General features: G+C 44.2%; 1 protein-coding gene across 3 annotated transcripts in view; it reads left to right on the forward strand.

Annotated features, from left to right (window-relative positions):
* KIF24 (kinesin family member 24) overlaps positions 1–19,955 on the forward strand; it is a 46,790-nt gene extending 26,835 nt beyond the window's left edge. For 2 of the 3 annotated variants that reach the window (XM_039545712.1, XM_039545713.1), the window contains exons 8-13: positions 329–434; positions 3,049–3,120; positions 3,763–3,872; positions 4,717–7,200; positions 10,351–10,444; positions 16,466–19,955. In XM_039545712.1, coding sequence (XP_039401646.1) covers positions 329–434; positions 3,049–3,120; positions 3,763–3,872; positions 4,717–7,200; positions 10,351–10,444; positions 16,466–16,606 — 3,007 coding nt within the window. In that variant the 3' untranslated portion in view covers positions 16,607–19,955. The remainder of the gene's footprint in view (positions 1–328; positions 435–3,048; positions 3,121–3,762; positions 3,873–4,716; positions 7,201–10,350; positions 10,445–16,465) is intronic. The other variant, XM_039545714.1, reaches the window with a different exon arrangement.
* Positions 19,956–20,949: the final 994 nt, after the last annotated feature.

The raw sequence follows: 20,949 nt of genomic DNA on the forward strand, positions 1-20,949 counted from the left end.
GAGGTAGTTGAGATCCCAGAGAATGTGGTGTGGATGGAGATGGATGATGAGATAGGAGAGATGAGATGGATCCAGGAGAGATTGATCATCACTCACTTGGGGCAGGCATTCTCAGGGCACTGGAGGCTGCAGATACTGGGCTAGATGAGATTTGGTCTGACCTGACCTTTCTTTCTTATGTTCTTATGATGCCTCTGAGACACTTGCAGTGGGTATTTCACCCTGTTTTATGGTAGTAATGTTTCATCTTTCTGCTGATGGCATCGTGCGTTGCTGCTATCAGCTTTAAAAAAGAAGCTAAAGTAAAAGCATCTTTTGTTTTTTCTAGGATCTCTTTCATTGACTTGGCTGGCAGCGAGAGGGCAGCTGATGCCAGAGACTCAGACAAACAAACAAAAATGGAAGGAGCAGAAATAAACCAAAGCCTTTTAGCTGTAGGTTACTCACATTTGTAGGGAAGATTTTTGTAATTATTGTTCTTTAGGTTGGTTCTTAGACTGACAGTAAAAAAGGAAGTAACATGTGGATGGATCCCAATAGAAAATACACAATGCTAAATGCTGACAATTAAATTGCTCTCTAGTCATGAATCAGATTAGAAGAAAAAGACTTTGTGAGGAAAAACAACTTTTTAAATATATTCCTACAGCCAGATAAACAGAGCACTGAAAAGTCAGATATTTTATTGTAAGTCCATGCCATCTTTTCTATAGTAAATTCAGGCTCTCTTTTTCTGTGAGGCTTAATGCAAGTTTGTGAAAACACTAAGATCCACTACTGAAAGGCCCTCTAGAATTGGAGAGTATTTATTATTATTATGGTGATAATCTCAACTCTAATTTTGTGCATATAAACACATTCTAATACCCCAGAACAAATGGTTGGAACCATTGTTGTCCATTAGTGTACCACAAAAAACTGTTACAGGACACAGAAGTCAGGCAATTTAGATCCAAGGTTCCTACAACAACCTTATCTCCATCCACTTAAGTCATATATGCAGGTAAATATTTTAAATTTCACACTGCTGTGTGATTTTTATGTGGTGGAACCTATTGTAATATTTGTGTACAACACCTTTTATTTTATCGGAATGCAAAATTATGCCTCTGAAAAGTGGGAAGAAAACCATTCCCCTGATTGCCTCTGTTCTCATACAGTAGAACCTCAGAGTTACGAACTGACCAGTCAACTATGTACCTCATTTGGAACCGGAAGCACACAATCAGGCAGCAGCAGAGACGAAAGAAAAAAAGCAAATACAGTACAGTACTGTGTTAAACAAAAAAAAAAAAGGGAAAGCAGCATTTTTCTTCTCCATAATAAAGTTTCAAAGCTGTGTTAAGTCAATGTTCAGTTGTAAACTTTTGAAAGATCAACCATAATGTTTTGTACAGAGTTATGAACAATCTCCATTCCCGAGGTGTTCGTAACTCTTAGGTTCTACTGTAATTCCAAAAAATCTGGATGAATTTTTAATCATACTTTCCAGAAAATTTTCCTTCAGGCCAGGGAAAAAGCGTGAGACTTTTCATGATGAAAGGAAATATTATGAAGACATTTATAAGCTCATTGAAACAAGTGTTTAAAGAGAGTCAACTTGATATTAGCGAGTTTGAGAGTTTAAAGTATTTTCCCGTTAAAAGGAGTAAAGCCCACCCATGAGTCTCTCTACCAACTTTTGTTGTTTTAGAGTTGGAATTTTTTTTTCACTTCTTGCTGTGTGAATAACCCACACAAATTAGAGGAAATCGACTATGCAAGACAGTGAAACTGACTAAATGTGCATTACAAAGCACTTTGTGAATAAATTGAAAAGAGAAACTTTTTCTTCTCTAATCTCCCCTCAAGGTGCAATCACAGGGGTCTACCATTGAACCCTACCCCAAGCAGAGTTTTTACCCCAAAAAGGAAGAAATACCATAGAATTTTAAGAGTAATTCACCATTGGAACAACATTGGAATCTGCTGTGGCAGATTCTCCATCACTTGAACTCTTTAAATCAAGGCTGGATATCTTTTCAAAAGATCTGCTATAGCTCAAACAGAAGTTTATGGGCTCAGTGCAAAAATTATTGGATGCTGTTCTCTGGACTATGTTGTTAGTAGCTCAGACTAGACAATCATAATGGTCTCTTTGGGCTTTAAAATCTATGACATTCACTAGAGACTTTGTTGCTATTGATTTCATGTGGAAGGTGCTCAGATACTTGTTATGATCAACAGTATAAAACCCTAAAATGGAGAGAGAATCTCTTTCAGAGTCCTCTTAGGTGTAATTTCTAACAATAATTAAAATACATTCAGAAAAAAATGTGATTTGAAGTGGATGGTGTCTCATTAAGACTGCAATGTCTGTCTCAAGCTAGAGTTACTACAGTATTGTAATCTATCTCAAGATATTTTCTCCTCTCACTGCTAGTACTCTCACTAGTAATGGCTTGCCTCAATGGGCCCACAGTCCATTTCCTCCATTGTAGAAAGCATCAGAGTCTGGTATGGATTGTGACACACTTCTACTTGTGCTGGTGAAGACGCATGGTAAAAAGAGAGGGACACTGGAAAATGTCAGTCTTTTAATAGGCAACGAATAAATCAAGAGACGGATGTGTCTCCAAGATTACGTGCTGTTCTTGCTGATAATTATTAACAAGAAAATAGATCATGGGTATCTTTTTCAGGAAGGCTCACTTGAATTTAACTGCTCAAGTCCCATTAATTTTAATGGGAGTTCTATAGCTAAATCCCACTCTCTGTGTTGAAAGTGAAGCCCTAATGTTTTGTGTGTGTCCATTATTCATCTGTCAAAGAGACTCTTTTGTTATGAGATGGTGAAATAGTCAGGCTTTAAGACTGCAAGTGTTATTGTGCACATGTTTAACTGTGGGTCTCCGGAAGCTGGCAGCCTTCCCCACTCCTTGTAAGGAAGCATAGTCTAAGGATATAAGGGTGATAGGGGAAATAGTGACCTCTCATAGTTTTGGGTGCAGGTGTCTCTCCTTTTTGTTGTGTGACTGATACATTTTTTTCTCTCGCTCTCCTTTTTAGTTAAAGGAATGTATTCGGGCTCTGGATCAGGAACATGCTCATACTCCTTTCCGGCAAAGCAAATTAACTCAGGTAAAACCAAAAACCAAGCCAGTGACTGCCACTGCACTGAACAGAGTTGAAATGATAGTAATAAAATGAAATAAGCCATGATTTGGTGACTGTATATTGTTAACCCTTTGAAGACTGGACACTTGCATAGCTTCCCAAGCATGCATTCTGATCATAGAGGAAACATCAGCATTCATAGGTTAATACCAGCTGACAGCAAAAGCTACAAACAGTTACTCCCCGGAGAACGGTGTGGTGGAGAGTTTACTAAACTCCAGGATAAAGTTATTTTACTCCTATGTGAAGTTCTATATGGAGAATCTTGTAGACCAATTGTTCTGAGATATTCATACGGTGGACAACCACTTAAAGAGAGAGTCTAGTGATTACATTATTTGTGGTACTATCATGTAAGCTTTAATCAGTATTAGGTTACTCTAATTGTAACATATGCTTTACTCTCCCAAACACACCAGCACTTTTGGGGTGCCCAGTAAGAAAATGGGCTTGTTTAAAGGACATTTTACATGAAAAATCGCAACAGAGATAAGTTGTTTAGGTGGGAGAAGAGAGGGACACTTGGTTCTAAACTGTTTAACTGGATTGTTTAAAAGAAATACATTAGTTGCTAAGAATGTTAAGCTATATTTTTCCTCCTCCAAGGTACTAAAAGATTCTTTCATTGGAAATTCTAAGACGTGTATGATAGCTAATGTGTCACCTAGCCACATAGCTACAGAACACACCCTGAACACGTTAAGATATGCTGACAGGTAGGTGACTTAAATTTTCCATGTTGAGAGTCAAAAAGGAGTAATAGTTTGGGATGAAAATATTTAGATTGCATCAACTGGTGAGTTCACAGGGCAAAGAGCAAAAAATGCAACTTACAGCGCACAAACAATCTTCATCTGCTGCACTATTATATTGAGGCACTTAATGCTCTGGGTCTTTTAAATTCTTCTTTCAGATGATACGTAATTTAGGTCCTAACAGCTTGCAGTGATTCAGAATCTCATGGTACTCCTCGTAACAGTAAGGTTGATAACCCCAACATCCTTGACAAACTCTAGTGTTGTTTGTATTATGGTACTTCCCAGAATATGTTAGATGCTGTCCATACCCAGAGGAAGATGGATTGTGAACTCTTCGGGGCAAGGACTCAGAACACAAGCAACACAGAATAGGGTGGAGGAGAAAGATAAGAGACAATCAAAAATGTTCTTGATATCAGCTATCACCAAAAGCCGTGTTGTTAGTTCGTTAATTTCCTATAGACATCAAGATGGACCTGGGTCTTCAGGAGGGATTTGGAGGAGAGGAGAAGTAGATACAATTTCCTTCAGTTTAAATTGGTCAGAGGTATTCTTCACTTCCTAGTTTAAACTGTTATGTATTGTTATTGTTCCCCATTGAAACAGCTGCTGCAAACCTCCATAGAAGTAACTGTATCTCTGTAGCAGATGATCTGATGCCTCCATGGATTAGCCAACGATTAAAATCCAAATTGTGACATTGAAGTCAATATTTAATGTACCAAAGTATTAGTTTGCTCTAATGAGACTGTAAATTATTTGAAAGCATTTAATTTTTCTAATGCACAATCCTTATTTACAGGGTAAAAGAACTGAAGAAAGGGATTAAATGTTGTACCCCTGTCACAAACCGACGTCGGATAGCTGGAAATGTATCTCCAAAACGGATCCAAAACTCTCCTTCCACGCACGTGGGAGATAAGAGCTCTCCAAAGAAAGTAAAACTAGGACTTCATCCTCCTTTAAGTTCTTTGAGAATAAAGGCATCCCCGTCAGTGTTCCATCCAACCAATGTCCCTTTTGCCTCTACCCCAAAAGGAGCCAAAGGTCATGCCCACAAAGGAAATCTGAGCTCACCATGGCTCAATCACACCAGTCCCATTAAAGGAATGCTAAAGATAGGGCATCCCATGAAGAAAAAGACTGATGATCTGACACTGCTGTCTGAGAAGCATCATACTGCAAAAGATTTTGTTGTCGCTACAGCTGCAGTCCCAGAGACAAAAGAGAGTGGGCAAGGAGATAATTGTATTCAAGATAAACAACCTGTCAGATGCCTGAAAGTACAGACCGTGCAACCTGTACAAAAGCAGCTCATTTCCAGAAACGGCTTTTCCTTTGGAGATGGAAATCACCCATTAGACAGCAGTCAGCGCTCCGCAAATGTTTTGACCAAACAGTGCATTGAAACCTGGGCAAATCTCCCTCCACATCAGAAAGAAAGGGAACAACATTTGCGCCTTTACCACCAGCAGTTTCAGCAGCCACCTCTTCTACAGCAGAAGTTGAACTATCAACCACTTGAGAGGTTTTTAGCCCAATACAAGCCCCAGGAAACTGGAGTTAAACAAGACCGGACCCTTCCTCCCACGGACTCACAATGCAAAGAGGGGATGCTGCTGGAAGACCTGGACGACAGTGATTTTAGTGAAGACTCTTTCTCACCTATATCCAACCAAAGGAAAGTTAAAAGAAACACCAGTGAGAGCAGCCAACTTTCATTTTTCCTTCATCGGAGAGAACAAGAAAGTGAGGAGGAGAAAGGCCGAGAGAGACAGGGTTTATTTTTTGAACATGCAACACATACACAAGAGCATGAACTTACTGGCAGCTGGGACTATGGGAAGGGCTTTGCATTTCCAGAACCCAGGGAGCCCATTAGAGATGGAGAAAGCAGCAAGACTCAGTCTGACTGGAGCACAGAGGATGACTTCACTATTGATTCTTCTGTGAACAATAATACTGCAGAAAAACCTTATTGCTTGCGGGAAGAACTTGTCAGTAACTGGAAAAACAGCAAGGATTTACCAGCTGCTCATAAACAATACAAATCCGAATACAGACCTCTAGTTTATCCTGGTGAAAGCGCCTCATTCCCAGAAAAGGGGACACAAAGTCCACATGTTCCCCACGCGTTGGATTCAGGGACTACAAAATGCAACAAGATCAGCCTTCCACATGCACAAAGGGAAGAATCCATCAAAGACGGACAAGCTCCAGTTGCAGGAAACTTAGAAGGGAAGAAACTAAAAAATGGAAGTAGCCCCTGTGGAGCTTTTAATACTTCATCAGAATTCACTTCTGAGCTGATGGCCCCTCTGACAATGTCTCTCCTTGACAGTGAGGAGGCAGCTGATCCAGAGAACATCCTTTCTGATCAGGAAAAGGCTCTCCAAGTGAAACAGATGTTGGAAAGAAAAACCACTAGCCCCAGCAAAAGGTTAGAGGGAGAGGCCAGGCAGTTTCTTAGAAATAAAGCCTCACCAACAGGCAGCATACCAGAGCTGGGTGAACAAATGGACCACAGTGAAAGGAAGTCCACTCTGCAGCACTCCCCACAAACTGAGAACAAGTGGCTCTCACAGTCCTGTCGTGATGCAAAGCCTTCTTGTAGCCCTGGAGGTTCATCTCCCTGGAACACACGTCCGAGTTCTATTAATGGTTTATTTGTCCAAGATGAAGACTTGACAGAAGCATCAGCATCTGTCAGAGTCAAAAGCCCTTGTGGAGAGAATGAAGATGAATTGTTTCTTCATAACTTAAAGTGCAGAGAATACCTGGATAACAGCAGGCAGTATGATGCTGATACTGAGAATACCACTGGTAGCCTGCTGAGCGGCCCAGAAAAATCTAGCCTGGGTAACGGATCCAATGTGGGGCCCACGTCTCAGACTGTACATGCTGATTTGCCTGAAAAGGGTTATTTTTCATGTGCACCATCCATTCTGAGTGCAGGAAGAGTGGAGGGTACAACTTCATCGCCCTCTAGAGAAAGCAGCCCACTGCAGCCCAGGTCAGAATTCAGGAGCAAGGACTTGAACCATTCTGAAGATACTTTCAAGTTGTCATTCAGTGGTGAGGAAATAGGGCTGCTTAAGAATAAACTGATGCAAAGTATTTTTACACAAGACTGTTTTGATGCTGCACAACAGGATTCAAGATCCGTTACCAAAGAGATCAGATCATTAGCAAGTCAAAACACTCGCCCAAATCCATCCATCATTAGCGCCCAGATTGATACGTCAGAAACATCAAACCGGCACAGAGAAGCCCTGGGAAAGGCACAGTAAGTTTGTATCTACTACACTATCTTCTGTTGTGTGAACTAGAAACACTGAACAAATACATTGTACGTTTGCTTAAATGTTTTATATAGTGCTATATGTACTATACAAACACACACAAGCACACTTTTTTGGAGTCAGATATATAGAGAAGTTGTTAGATAACTACTGCATCCATTCAGAAACAAATATGAAACAGCCAGTCCAGCTAACCAGATAGTGAAATCAGACCCCCACATTCAAGATAGATAATGGGAGGGCAATGTCTAGCTTTTACTAACAGACATGGATCCAGCTGACCTGGCTGTGACTCAACCCATTTCAGACAGAAGCAGTGCTTGCTGGCAGAGAGAAGCACCTAGAGGAATTAATAGAGGTGTCTGCACTGTGTATTGACGGTCGTGTGCCTGACTTTCACCTACATGGTTCACAGTCTCAAGGTCCTACTGGGCAGCATTTTTGCTCCTGGATTCCAGCTGGTAAGAGGCATTATGGGCCACTATACCATCACTGACTAGCCAAAAGCTGTGGGCCACTCCCCACTTAGGCCTGGTCTACACTAAGCGTTTAAACCGGTTTTAGGAGCGTAAAACCGATTTAACGCCACACCCGTCCACACTGAGAGGCCCTTTATATCGATATAAAGGGCTCTTTAAACCGGTTTCTGTACTCCTCCCTAACGAGAGGAGTAGCGCTAGTATCGGTATTACCATATCGGATTAGGGTTAGTGTGGCCGCAAATCGACAGTATTGGCCTCCGGGCGGTATCCCACAGTGCACCACTGACCGCTCTGGACAGCAATCTGAACTCAGATGCAGTGGCCAGGTAGACAGGAAAAGCCCTGTGAACTTTTGAATATTTCCTGTTTGCCCAGCGTGGAGCTCCGATCAGCACGGGTGGCGATGCAGTTAAAAATCAAAATAAAGAAAGAGCTCCCACATGGACCATGCAGATGTGATCGCAGTAAGGGCAGGCAAATCTGTTCTATCAGCGCTCCGTTACAGAAGACGAAATTCAAAATCATTTTTAAAAAATCTCCAGACAGACGCCATAGCAGGGACTCAGCGCACTGCTGCGTGACAAGCGTAACGGAAAGCCAAAGAATCAAATTGACGCTCATGGACTGGAGGACTCAAGCTATCCCACAGTTCCTGCAGTATCCGAAAAGCATTTGCATTCTTGGCTGAGCTCCAAATGCTTCTAGGGTCAAAAACAGTGTCCGCGGTGGGTCAGTGGGACAGGCTCGGCAATTTATGCACCCCCCCACCCACCCCCAGAAGTGAAAGGGAAAACAATCCTCTCTTGACTCTTTTACATGTCACCCTATCTTTACTGAATGCTGCAGATAGATGCGATGCTGCAGCACTCAACACCAACATCCTTGCTCCCCCCCCCCGCCATGGGTGGCTGATGGTGCAATATGACTGGTATCCGTCCTCCTCATCAGCCTATTGGCACATGGGGCAGTGCAAAAGGACTGGTAACCATGCCGACTAGCATCCGTGAGGTCGATCAAGGGTGCCTGGCCCTAATTTTTCCTGGTAGATGGTGCAGTATGGCTGGTAACCGTCCTCATCATAGCAACAGGGGGCTGAGCTCCATCAGCCCCCACCCTTCATGTGTAAAGAAAAGATTCAATTGCCCCTGGACTAGCAGTGGGATGCTGGGCTCCTCTCCTCCACACTGCTTAATGTCCTGTCTGGACTATCATAGCAGCTGGAGGCTGCCTTCCACTCATTTCTCACTAACAAGTCAGTGTGTCTTATTCCTGCATTCTTTATTACTTCATCACACAAGTGGGGGGACAATGCTACGGTAGCCCAGGAAGGCTGGGGGAAGAATGGAATCAACAGGTGGGGTTGTTGCAGGAGCACCCCCTGTGAATAGCATACAGCTCATAATTTCTGCTGGATCTGACACAGAGCAGCTGTGCTCTCTGGTTCTATGATACAGTGGTTCTCTAGTACACTTGCCCATATTCTAGGCAGGACTGATTCTATTTTTAGATACCAAAAAGGAGGGATTGACTCGGAGTCATTCCCAATTTTGGCTTTTGCGCCCCTGGCTGATCTCAGCCAGGGGCACTTATGACAGCAGCAAATGGTGCAGTGCAAAAGGACTGGTAACCATAATCATCTTATTACCGATTTATGGTATGGTAGATGGTACAGTATGGCTGGTAACCATCTCTGCTGCCATGCAAAAGCAAAAGCATGCTGCTGTGTAGCGCTGCTGAATCGCCTCTGTGAGCGGCATCTAGTACACATACGGTGACAGTCACAAAAGGCAAAACAGGCTCCATGATTGCCATGCATCTGCCAGGGCAATCCAGGGAAAAAAGGTGCGAAATGCTTGTCTGCCGTTGCTTTCCCAGAGGAAGGAGTGACTGATGACATTTACCCAGAACCACCCGCGACAATGATTTTTGCCCCATCAGGCACTGGGATCTCAACCCGGAAATTCCAAGGGGCGGGGGAGGCTGCGGGAACTATGGGATAGCTACGGAATAGCTACCCACAGTGCAACGCTCCAGAAATCGACGCTAGCCTCGGACCGTGGACTCACACCACCGATTTAATGTGTTTAGTGTGGCCGCGCGCACTCGATTTTATACAATCTGTTTTGCTAAACCGGTTTATGTAAATTCGGTGTAGACGTACCCTTAGTCATCCATGGCTAGACCACTGTCCTTGGGGCTCAGACGGTAGCTGGGATGCAGAAGGTAGCTGCTCAACCTTCTGTGTGGTGTGGTCCAGCATAAATACATAGCTTCTGTGCTAAGGTCTCTGCACTGGCTTCGTGTTTACTTCTAGACTCAGTTCAAGGTGTTGAAGACTCTTCTTTGCTGTGATGATGGGGTACAAGAAAAGAGCAGCTGAGAAGTGCTTGCAGCTGAAGCCTGTTTAAATACCCCAGGCCAGCTCTTCAGTTGATGTAAATTGGCATAGGCCTCTTAAGTCAGTCGAGCGACATCAGTGTACACGACATGAAGCTCTTGCCTGGAATATGTTCAGTGGCAGGGCCTCCCCACCTGAAGCCCTCCATCTGTGGAATTTCCTCTCCTTAGAAGTTTGTCAGAGCCCACTGATAATCCTTACAGGTGGAACGGAGGGCTACATAACCATCATTATTTTTTTGTTATGTTAATTAGGCAGGTTGTGATTCAAGCCCATCGAGAGCAGCTGGATGAAATGGCATCCCTGTGTTTTAAGGAAGAGACCTTGATAAATCAGATGTCGGCAGCAGTAAGTGTTTCAGATGATGACTTCAGTGCTCACTGAACTTCTGTAAGAATCCTAAAGAGCATTAATGTGAATTAGTGACATCCTACCATCAATTCCTGTTCTCAGTCTCACCCCTTTTTTGGAGCCTACCTTTATCTAAGCCCCGAGTCAGATTAATAGGAGACTGCTCAGTTCCAAGACTTCTTGTGCTTTGGCTGATCTCCACTCTGCCAGTTACTTGACTAGAGATTGAGAATGACATGCTGACTACAAACAGTTTAATTTAAAACATCTTTTTCTTATCTCACACCAGTCTCCAGGGATATCACAGCAGTCACGTCCCGCATGAAGCTTTTGTCACTGCAGTGTGGGTTAAATGACAGTCAGTAGTACAGACACATGATGTCTCCCTGTACATAGCCGTTAGTAAAATGTCCTCACCCATCAATCTCTCACCTGGGATTCCCTTACCTGTCCCACCACAGATCTGCTGATCCCTAGTCAGCAAGGCCTCGCTCTCCCAGTTCTTTCTACTGTGCCCTGCTCCATCACCGCAGCTCTGGCTTGCTTCCCTCAGTCGCACTACGGATTTCCTAGGACAGTGGCTCTCAGCCAGAGGCAAATGTGGCCCTGGGGGTACGCAGAGGCCTTCCAGGGGGCAACTCATCTAGAGATTTGCCTGGTTTTACAACAGGCTACATAAAAAGCATTAGTGAATCATAGAATCATAGAATTCAAGATCAGAAGGGACCATTATGATCATCTAGTCTGACCTCCTGCAAGATGCAGGCCACATAAACCTCCAGGGCCATTGCCAATCTTCCCTGGAGGAAAATTCCTTCCCGACCCCAAATATGGCGGTCAGCTGAACCCCGAGCATGCGGGCAAGACTCTCCAGCCAAACCCTCTGGAAAAGGTTATATCATACCATTGACCCATTGTACTATTTACTATTGACCTATTGACTATTGACTAAACCCGTTATCCTATCATACCATCTCCTCCATAAACTTATCTAGCTTAATCTTAAAGTCATGGAGGTCCTTCTGTTTCCTCGGTAGGCTGTTCCAGTATTGCACTCCTGATGGTTAGAAACCTTCAAGCCTGAATTTCCTGACTGACAGTTTATATCCGTTCGTCCTCGTGTCCACATTAGCACTGAGCTGAAATAATTCCTCTCCTTCCCTGGTATTTATCCCTCTGATATATTTAAAGAGTGTAATCATATCTCCTCTCATCCTTTCCTTTGGTTAAGGAAAACAAACCGAGCTCCTCAAGTCTCCTTTCATAAGGCCTTCCATTCCTCGGATCATTCTAGTGGCCCTTCTTTGTACCTGTTCTAGTTTGAATTCATCCTTCTTAAACATGGGAGACCAAAACTGCACACAATACTCCAAATGAGGTCTCAGACTAGCACCTCCTTATCCCTACTAGAAATACCTCGCCTAATGCAACCCAAGACCGCATTAGCTTTTTTTAACCACATCACATTGCCTACTCATAGTCATCCTCGATCAACCAGGACTCCTAGGTCCTTCTCCTCCTCCGTTACCTCCAACTGGTGCGTCCCAGCTTATAACTAAAGTTCTTGTTAGTCATCCCTAAATGCATAACCTTACACTTCTCACTATTGAATCTCATCCTGTTACTAATACTCCAGTTTACGAGGTCATCTAAATCTCCTGGAGAATATCCCGATCCTCTTCCCAACTTGGTGTCATCCGCAAACTTTATCAGCCCACTCCTACTCTTGGTTCCCAGGTCAGCAATAAATAGATTGAATAAAATTGGACCCAAAACCGAGCCTTGAGGAACTCCACTGGTAACTTCAATACTACCCTCTGCAGTCTCCCTTTTAACCAGCTCCTTATCCACCTCTGGATTTTCATTTCGATCCCCATCTTTTCCAATTTAACCAGTAATTCTTCATACTGAAATCCAGATATATTAGATCCGCATTTCCCTTGTCTAAAAATCTGTTACTTTCTCAAAGAAGGAGATCAGGTTGGTTTAATCCATGCTGTAATCTATCCCAGTTGCCATACCACTCTCTCTTTTAAGATTTTTTCCATGACTTTGCATACTACAGATGTTAGACTAACAGGCCTATAGTTCCCTGGGTCACTTTTTTTCCCCTTCTTGAATATAGGAGCTACATTAGCTAATCTCCAGTCAGTGGATTTATTAAAGATTATTAATATTCTAGGATGAAGATTATCCAAGTTTGGCTTCTACCTCAGATACCGTAATGTCTACCCCCATATCTTCATTCCCATCGGTCCTCTATCACTATTCCTTAGCCCTTCATTAGCCTCATTAAAGACCGAGGCAAAGTATTCGTTCAGATATTGTGCCATGCCAAGATTATCCCTAATCTCCAAGTTTTAAGCGGTCCCACTTCTTCTTTCTTGGTTTTCTTCCTATTTATATGGCTAAAAACCGTTTGCTATTGGTTTTAATGTCCATCTCCACTGCCTTTCTCACAGCTTCCCTGCACCCTCTGACCTCAATAAGATAGGTGTCCTTGCTGATCCCTCCCATTTTCCACTCCTGGTACGCTTTCTGTTTTTCTTAATGACCCTCTTAGACACTTGCTCATCCAGCTCGGTCTAAAACTGCGATACATGCCTCTGACAAATCCTGCAACTTCAACCTGAAGTAACCCCAGGCGTCATCTGCCCCTAGATCCCTAAATATGTTAGCCCAGTCCACTTCCCTAACTAGTCGCCTTAATTTAGTAAAGTTAGCCCTTTTGAAATCCTAGTCTCAGATGCACTATTGATTATCCTCCCATTTATTTATTAGCTCATGATCACTCAACAATTTCCTCAACAAGGTCCTCGTTACTCACCAAAATCAAATCTAAAATGGCATCCCCCCTCGTCGGTTCAGCAACCACTTGATGAAGGAATTCATTAGCTATCACGTCTAGGAAAAGCTGAGCCCTATTATTATTACTAGCATTTGTTTCCCAATCTATATCCGGAAAGTTAAAGTCCCCCATGATCAAGCCAGTACCAACTAATATTTTGTACAGACAATGATTTGTTTATAAAAGGTAATAATTGGAGATATACCAATCTCCTAGAACTGGAAGGGACCTTGAAAGGTCATTGAGTCCAGCCCCCTGCCTTCACTAGCAGGACCAATTTTTGCCCCAGATCCCTAAGTGGCTTCCTTAAGGCTTGAACTCACAACCCTGGGTTTAGCAGGCCAATGCTCAAACCACTGAGCTATCCCTCCCCCATATACTGCACTATAGACTGAAATGTAAGTACAATATTTATATTCTAACTGATTTATAATTATGTGGTAAAAATGAGAAAGTCAGCGATTTTTCCAGTAATATTGTGCTGTGACACTTGGGTATGTTTGTCTGATTGTGTAAGCAGGTAGCTTTTAAGTGAGGTGAAACTTGGAGGTGCGCAAGACAGATCAGACTCCTGAAAGGGGGACAGTAGTCTGGAAAGGCTGAGAGCCACTGCCTTAGAATATCCTTGTCACAGTTCAGGGCAACTGCCCCTGTATCCCCCTTTAGGGTCCAGGCAGGGTTCCCACTCCGAGCTCCTCTCCTGTCCCCTCTCTGGGGTGGAGACCCATGTGTCTCTTCCTCCAGACCAGGGTATTTCCAGGCAGCACAGGTCCCAGACTATGGTGTGATATCCCCAGCAGAAGACAGACTCCCAAAGCAGGCCTGCTTCACTTCTCTCCTCAGAGAGAGTAAACAGTGTAATCGACCACAGGTAAGTTACCACCCAGCTCATTCTACAAAAACACATTGATCCTTAGGGTAAAAGCATCACAGTGAAAAGATATTAAAACAATGAAAGAACCTGCGTGTATGCTAATAAGCTTACCAGAGATCACCCCTGCTGCAACCAGGACTCAAGGTGGTGATCAGTCCTCCAAGCTCCACCCAGGGGGTTTTCTGTGGTCACACGTTCATAACAGCTTTCGCTCAGAACAAGCACACTCATTAGTTATACAGTTTGTCGTTGAACTTCCCTAATGTAACAGGTGAGCAGCAGCAACCCCCACCCCCTCCATCCCTGCGAAGCTTCAGAGGTTGAGTCCATAGGGGGAAGTCTGCAATCCCCTCCTCCTAAGTAGTTCCTAGGAATTCCACTTCTCAAAGATTGTCCCAAAAGATCAATCATGGCTGCTGCATTGTTCAGCATAGTCTTTTGAAGCTCACAACACTTCCCAGAGATTGCGTGAATCTTGTCTTCCTCCTAAAGAAGTTCCATACAGTCCCACAATAATCCATACTCCTTTGCATTTGTAATACAATGAACTCCGACAATACTTAGACTTAATTCCGTCAGTTTTGTCCAGGGTATCACAGGGAATTGGATAACTGTCACAATCCGCACCTTGGGTTTTAGTCCCATTACCTGGTGCACATGGGGCTGTGCAGATGCCTGCACCATTACCAGCCAGTGCTCTCGGGGTATCCTCTTCTATTGCTTGGAAAAGCACACCGTTCTCAGCTGGTTTTGTAACAAGGTCTCTGCTCCTCTCAACCCAGAATTGTTTTACTTTACATTTCCCAGATCGAAGTCTTGCTGCCTTTTCAGCTCTGTGTCTGTATCACTGAAGCTAAGCTCCCCTTCTGCATCATCTCTGGTCAAAGGCATTTTCATCCCAAACAGCTTCAAACTTCGTGTGTGGCTGCAGGGACTCTTGCCTCAGAGAATTCAGAAGGGGAGCCACCATGTGGCAAGTCTGCCAAGCTTTCCAGCTGGCAGCACTGGTGCTTCTTTACTGAATAACGTACAAGGGATGTTCAGTAAGGGCTCGACAAGCGCCATCCGAATACTCCATTTGTTTAGCCAGAGGCAGCTCTCCTTTTTCTAATAGTTCAGTTTTTCCTCCTGAATTTCTATCATTCACTGGAAGGGACTTGGAAAATATATTCACCTGCTCCCTATGGGCAAGAAAGAGTCTTTCCGTGGCATTGGTATGTTACCCTGAAAAACAGGTTTTGGGGTGCTCCTAGAATAGCCCACCTATTGCCCCCTTAATCTCTCTTCCCTTGGGCCTGGGTCCTGAAGGTAGCTTAGGAAGTACATGGGAGACACAGCTACAGCCTTCCAATACAATGATTGACACAGGCAGTATTCTGTCCATACTAAAACACCAACTAATAATCCCTAATACAATAATAATCTAGAACCACAAATCCCCTTATAACAAGTTGTAGAGCATCCAAACTGCATAACACAAAGGTCAACTGATTCTAAGTGACTGTGCTCTGTAACCAATCGCCGACGGCAATTCTTACATTGAAATGTACGTTGGGATTGACTCAGCGCTTCCTTACCAAAACCACAAATTCCTACATGTGAGCTAATGGACTCCGTTCAGTTCTTAGTATGCAGGTATCAATAGCACCAGCCCATCCCCACCACCTTCTCTGCCCCCCAAAAAATCACATGGACCGGCCCAAGTGAGGGGGGCCTAGCACTTGCATGGGCTGTGGAAGCTGTCCCAGTGCGGATTCCCGCCAGCTCAGGCCTGAGGTGCATGGACAGGAAGGGGCCTGCACTGCAGCCTTCCTGTAGATTGGAGCGAAGAGGGTGGGACAGCTGAACTGGAGAATGGCAAGAGCCCATTTCAAACGTGCTTTTCTTACTGCTGTATCTGGCACCCAATAAATACCAGACTTATGTAGGACTGTTACCATCCCGATGTATGGTCCAGCCCCTTTGCCAGCACTAACTTCACTGGAAGACAAGAGTACAGGGGGATCAGTAGGGAGGCAGACTGCAAATAAGCCAGTTAGCCCCAGTAGCCGGGGCCCCGAGACTCTTGCAGAAAGAGCTGTGCTGAGCTGTGCTGTTTTTCAAGGTCAGGCCTTTAACCAGAGAACATTTGAGTGCTTTGATGACAGTGGAAGTAAAATGCAAAACCTACTTGTATTTACTGCTTCAGAAGAGCAGCTCTTTTCCTCACGCCTCACCCTGTGCGTGCTAGTTATTCCCCCTCCGCCCCATCCTCCACCCTCCAGCATTACTTTTATTGATTTGTTTTCCACTCTAGGATTTTGAAAATTATGTGACCAAACTGGATGAAATCCTGATGCTGAAATCGAAGTGTATCCAAAGCATGCGAGCCCAGCTGCAGCTCTATTTAGCCTGTCCCGAGACTGACGCTACCCTGCAACGAACTACACCACCTTAGTCCGCTTCAGCGTGCATTCATCCCACACGGCCTAGTTACGGCAACAGATGGTCACTATTTCCCCACCTTTGGGGGTTAGGTTCCCCTGCAGCAAGGGAGGTGGTTAGTGTAAAGTTTGGTGTTTATGATTAACATATATTTTAGATAATGGCTGAGAGAAATTTAAGTAAATGCAAAATCTTTATAGATCTGGTTTGAAGCCAGGGGCGCTGTATTCCCAGGTCCACCCTTCTAATAGGAAACCGTATGCTTTGAAGCAATAATTCTGTAGCCTTAAAATGCACCCTGCAGCAGCGGGAGTCCCCGGCTGTGGTTTTCGTACTCGCTCCTCTCGTTAAAGGCACTTGTGTGCTGCTGAGAAACTGACGCAGCCAGGAAAACACTCTGAGACCAGAAACGTCTGTGAAAAGAAATATTCCAGACTTACAAGAACTGTTTTAAGAAGCGAGTGAGGAAATGGAGGGGAACAGCTGTTTGCTGGAATAAAATAACCAGGCAGGTGTTTAATGAAAATCTAGTTAGAGCCAGACTGGTTTATACTTTCAGAAGAACCAAGGAGGTAGCTACAGTCATTCTGTGCCTGATACTAACATTGCAGACCTAGTGTAGAATGCTTTAAGTGATGGACAATAAATGACTTATTAGAAGGCTCATGTGCAAGAGAACTTGCACTGAAAATTCACAAGCTGCTGCCTGTATTGATTTTACATTGGTGCCAGTTAGTCAGAGGCTCTTGGCCTAGTGGCAGGTGGGATGGCTGTGGGTCTGTCCACTGCTGCAGCGTATGCAGTAGTACGGTTCTCCCAGTCCGATCAAACTGCAGAACTGATTTCCCCGCTCAGAGCCAGCTGCAAAATATCACCAGCTTGTTGTGTTTGGGTTTAGACACTCATTAGCCTCACTAGTTCCTGAAGTTGGCTGCTGAATCCCACACCTCAGAGCCATCAACTGGATCCCTCCACAGATGCAACGGACAGGTCTCTTACGTCCCACGTTGGTCCACAAAGGAGTATACCAGCTTAAGCCATAAGTGACCTTGAAGAATGTGCAGCTCAGATCACGTACTCCAGAAACTGAACACATTCTAAAATCTGTTCTCAGAGGAATCTTTTATAAAGAACTTAGACATAGGCAAAAGGGGATCAAAATATTGGAGTTAATCATAAATGTCAAGGGTGAAATAACAATGTATCCTCTGAGAATCTGAATTTCCAGTCTGCAACCATAACTGCACTGGAGCCTGGGCTTGTGACAGGCAGCAGTACAGTAACCTTTCAGCTAGACAAACCTACAGTGTTAGCCAGTGGCTTGGGGCTTTGCAAAGGTAACATCCCTGTGCAAATGCTCCTAGAAACTTTACATATAAAACAAATGCTCAGGAACAGATTTCTAAGGCAAGAAATATGCAAAGCAACCTTACATTCAGAAGTGATCTTTCAAAGTTCTCTGAGTTCCCTTGCTGTCAGGGCTGCCTCTCGCAACCGGCTGGCTTATCTCTGGGAAACAGAGAGGATTTATTCCAAGATGTGAGGAGTTAAGGTTTTTCATGTATTCAGATTACAAGCCAGCATCAAGTCACAGTTGAAACCAGCAGCTCCAGGAAGCCAGCCAGGTTGCCTTTGCCTCTTAGAAAGCAACTTTCACTCCTCAGGGAAATGAGGCATTCTGACATGGAGAGAGAAAGTACCTGTCATATATCCTTTAAGCATGATACCTTGGCATGTACCAAGGCAGACATGTTTGATAGTCAGTAGTCAAGAAAAAAAACATGGAGGAACATGGATTTCGTTACACTAGTCCCTAGGTGGGTGGGTGGTTCTAATTACTGAGTGGTGAGAGGAGATGTGACACTGAGTTTCTTTGGGAATTTTCCTTTCAAATACATGATTGTTGGAAAGCCCCTTCCCCTCCCCTCCATACCTTGTGGGTCAGGAGTGCTCAGAGAGGGGCCAAGATACAGCAGCCAGTCAATCATTGAATGTTCCAGGGCTGCAAGCAGGTAGATACTGACATTTTACAATAGTGTCCTTAGCAATTTCTTAGCATGTTTGCAGAAGACAAAGCTTGGTGGTGGAGTGCTGTGGGTAGCAGGTAGGTTAGGCAGGAGCTGAGGAAAGGAGGTGGGAGGGGAGTGTGCGCAGCGGTCACAGGAAGAGGAGAGGGTTCCTCTGGGCAGATGCTTATATACAGAGCAGGAAGTGAGCGCCTGCCAAGGCGAAGACTAGAAGCAAGTGGCAGGACTCAGTGGCTTTAAATTTGGGAAGCAGAGAGGCCCCCAAAGGCACGCAGGCAGGCACAGTTGAGTAATAAAACCTCCACATACCAGGGAGAAGAATTTTAAAGAAAGGTTCAGCAAAGCAAAAGCCTGAAAGTTCACCAGGAGAAGGGTTAGACACGTTCCTATGGGGTTATTTAAAATGGCCATTTCTAAGCGGGTGGCTGGAGAAGGCCCATTTATGACACCAGCTGCATGACAAACCCATTGATCTTACCTCACCTGTTTTCCAGGCTGTATCAATGACAATATGGGTGAGCGACCCAGCCATCCGTCCAGGAGGTGGGAGCCAGTTTGGATACAGGGTTGTTACACCTCAGCTGAACCACCATGGAAGCCTTAAATGCTCTGTCTCAGTGCTCGGTCCTCAGTGCTGTATGAGGGGGATTAGAACTGGCACAGTTCAGCCTAGCAAACCCATTTCACAAGGAGAGTTCACTGAGCCGAGCGTGAGTCTCCTTGGACATTTTAGGTTAACGGGCACCCAAAAACTTGAAATCTAGGCACTTTTAAAAAAGGAGTTAACTCCTCTCAGGTACTACATGTGTCCTTGGGGTGTGGTGGCACAGTCTAATTTTTCTACTTAATGGTTTTCTCGCCTGTTACTGTGTAAGAGACTCATAAACAGGAGACGAAACGAAGGCACCAAGCCTGGAAACACTTGCACACATTAACATTAAGCACAGCAGTCGTGTATTACAGGCCCACTTGTTTGGAGAATTGGATTCTGAGTATAGAGAGGAAACAGTAATATTGACTACAGAAGCTGCTGTCGAATGCACCAACAATATTTCTCCCCTCCAGTCTTTGTTAGTTCTGTTACGTTAATTCGTGTGCAAGTTGGCGTCCCTTTACAGGTATGCGCTTGCTGTGTATTACAGTGAAGGCTGATCGAGATGGTTTTCATTTCAGGTTGATGAATGGGGTGTGTACTGTTCATAAACCAACCTGGTTGTATGAAGAGCCTGACCATGTAAAATCACGTAAACTAAGAACCAACATGAATTCACTTTTGAATTTGAGTGCAGTGAGTGGATGCTAGTGTGCCTGGACGACTTTTATGTTGTGCTTAAATTTACTGTATTTAAATTAAAATTCTGTTGACTACACAAGGCTCTTGTACACTTTGTCCACAATTAAATGCATTGTTGAGCTCTAATCCAAGTTCGAGTGTAGAAAATACCACTCAACGGGGCAGAAGTATAAACACCACATCCCCACACACAAGCCCAGCACTTCCACTGACATCTCGGTCCGGAAGCACCATGCCAGTAACTTGGCCATGACTGATCATTTTAATTTTTTTTTAAATAATTTGCAGCCTGCAGCACCTCCCATCAGAGGGTCTTGCACTGTTACAATGAGCACAGTGACAGGGAGAGATGACTGACCACACCAGAAACCTGTGGCAGAACAAAGAATAGAAACAGGTTTTGAAGTTTAAAAATGGACCCTGGTGTAACAAGCGCCATGATAGGCTGCCACTGGCAGCCTGGTGCCTGTGTGCTCCGAGGACAAACAGAGGATGCTGAGGCAGAGTGAGAGTCAGTTACAGCAGTGAGAGAATTGTGGCCTGGTCCCTAAAAGGTTCAGGGGCAGGCGTGCGTGTGAGCCACGGTGCTGTAAACTCACAGAAGCAATGGGCACAGAGCCACAGCTGCCACCACCGCTCCCAGAGCCGTGGAATATGGGCTTTCTTCAAGGCCTTCACCATTCAAACTGGTGGCAGCCATAAGGTTTTCTCTCAGCCAACAGGCAGGATACGAGTAGGGTTTTGCAGCCCTGTCATTTTAACCCTTAACCATTTGCAAGGCAGACAGATTCAGAGATTCTAAGGCCAGGAGGGACCAATGGGATCATCTAGACCAACCCCTAGAGCAGATTTTAGGAAAACATCCAACATTGATTTGAAAATGGCCAATGATGGAGAATCCACCACAGCCCCGGGTAGACTGTTCCAATGGTTAATTACTCTATTAAAAATGTTCACCTTATTTCCAGTCCGCATTTGTCTAGCTTCAACTTCCAGCCATTGGTTGGTGTTAGACTTTTCTCTGCCAGACTGAAG

The sequence above is a fragment of the Mauremys reevesii genome, linkage group 6 (assembly GCF_016161935.1).
Source record: "Mauremys reevesii isolate NIE-2019 linkage group 6, ASM1616193v1, whole genome shotgun sequence".
NCBI lineage: Eukaryota > Metazoa > Chordata > Testudines > Geoemydidae > Mauremys > Mauremys reevesii.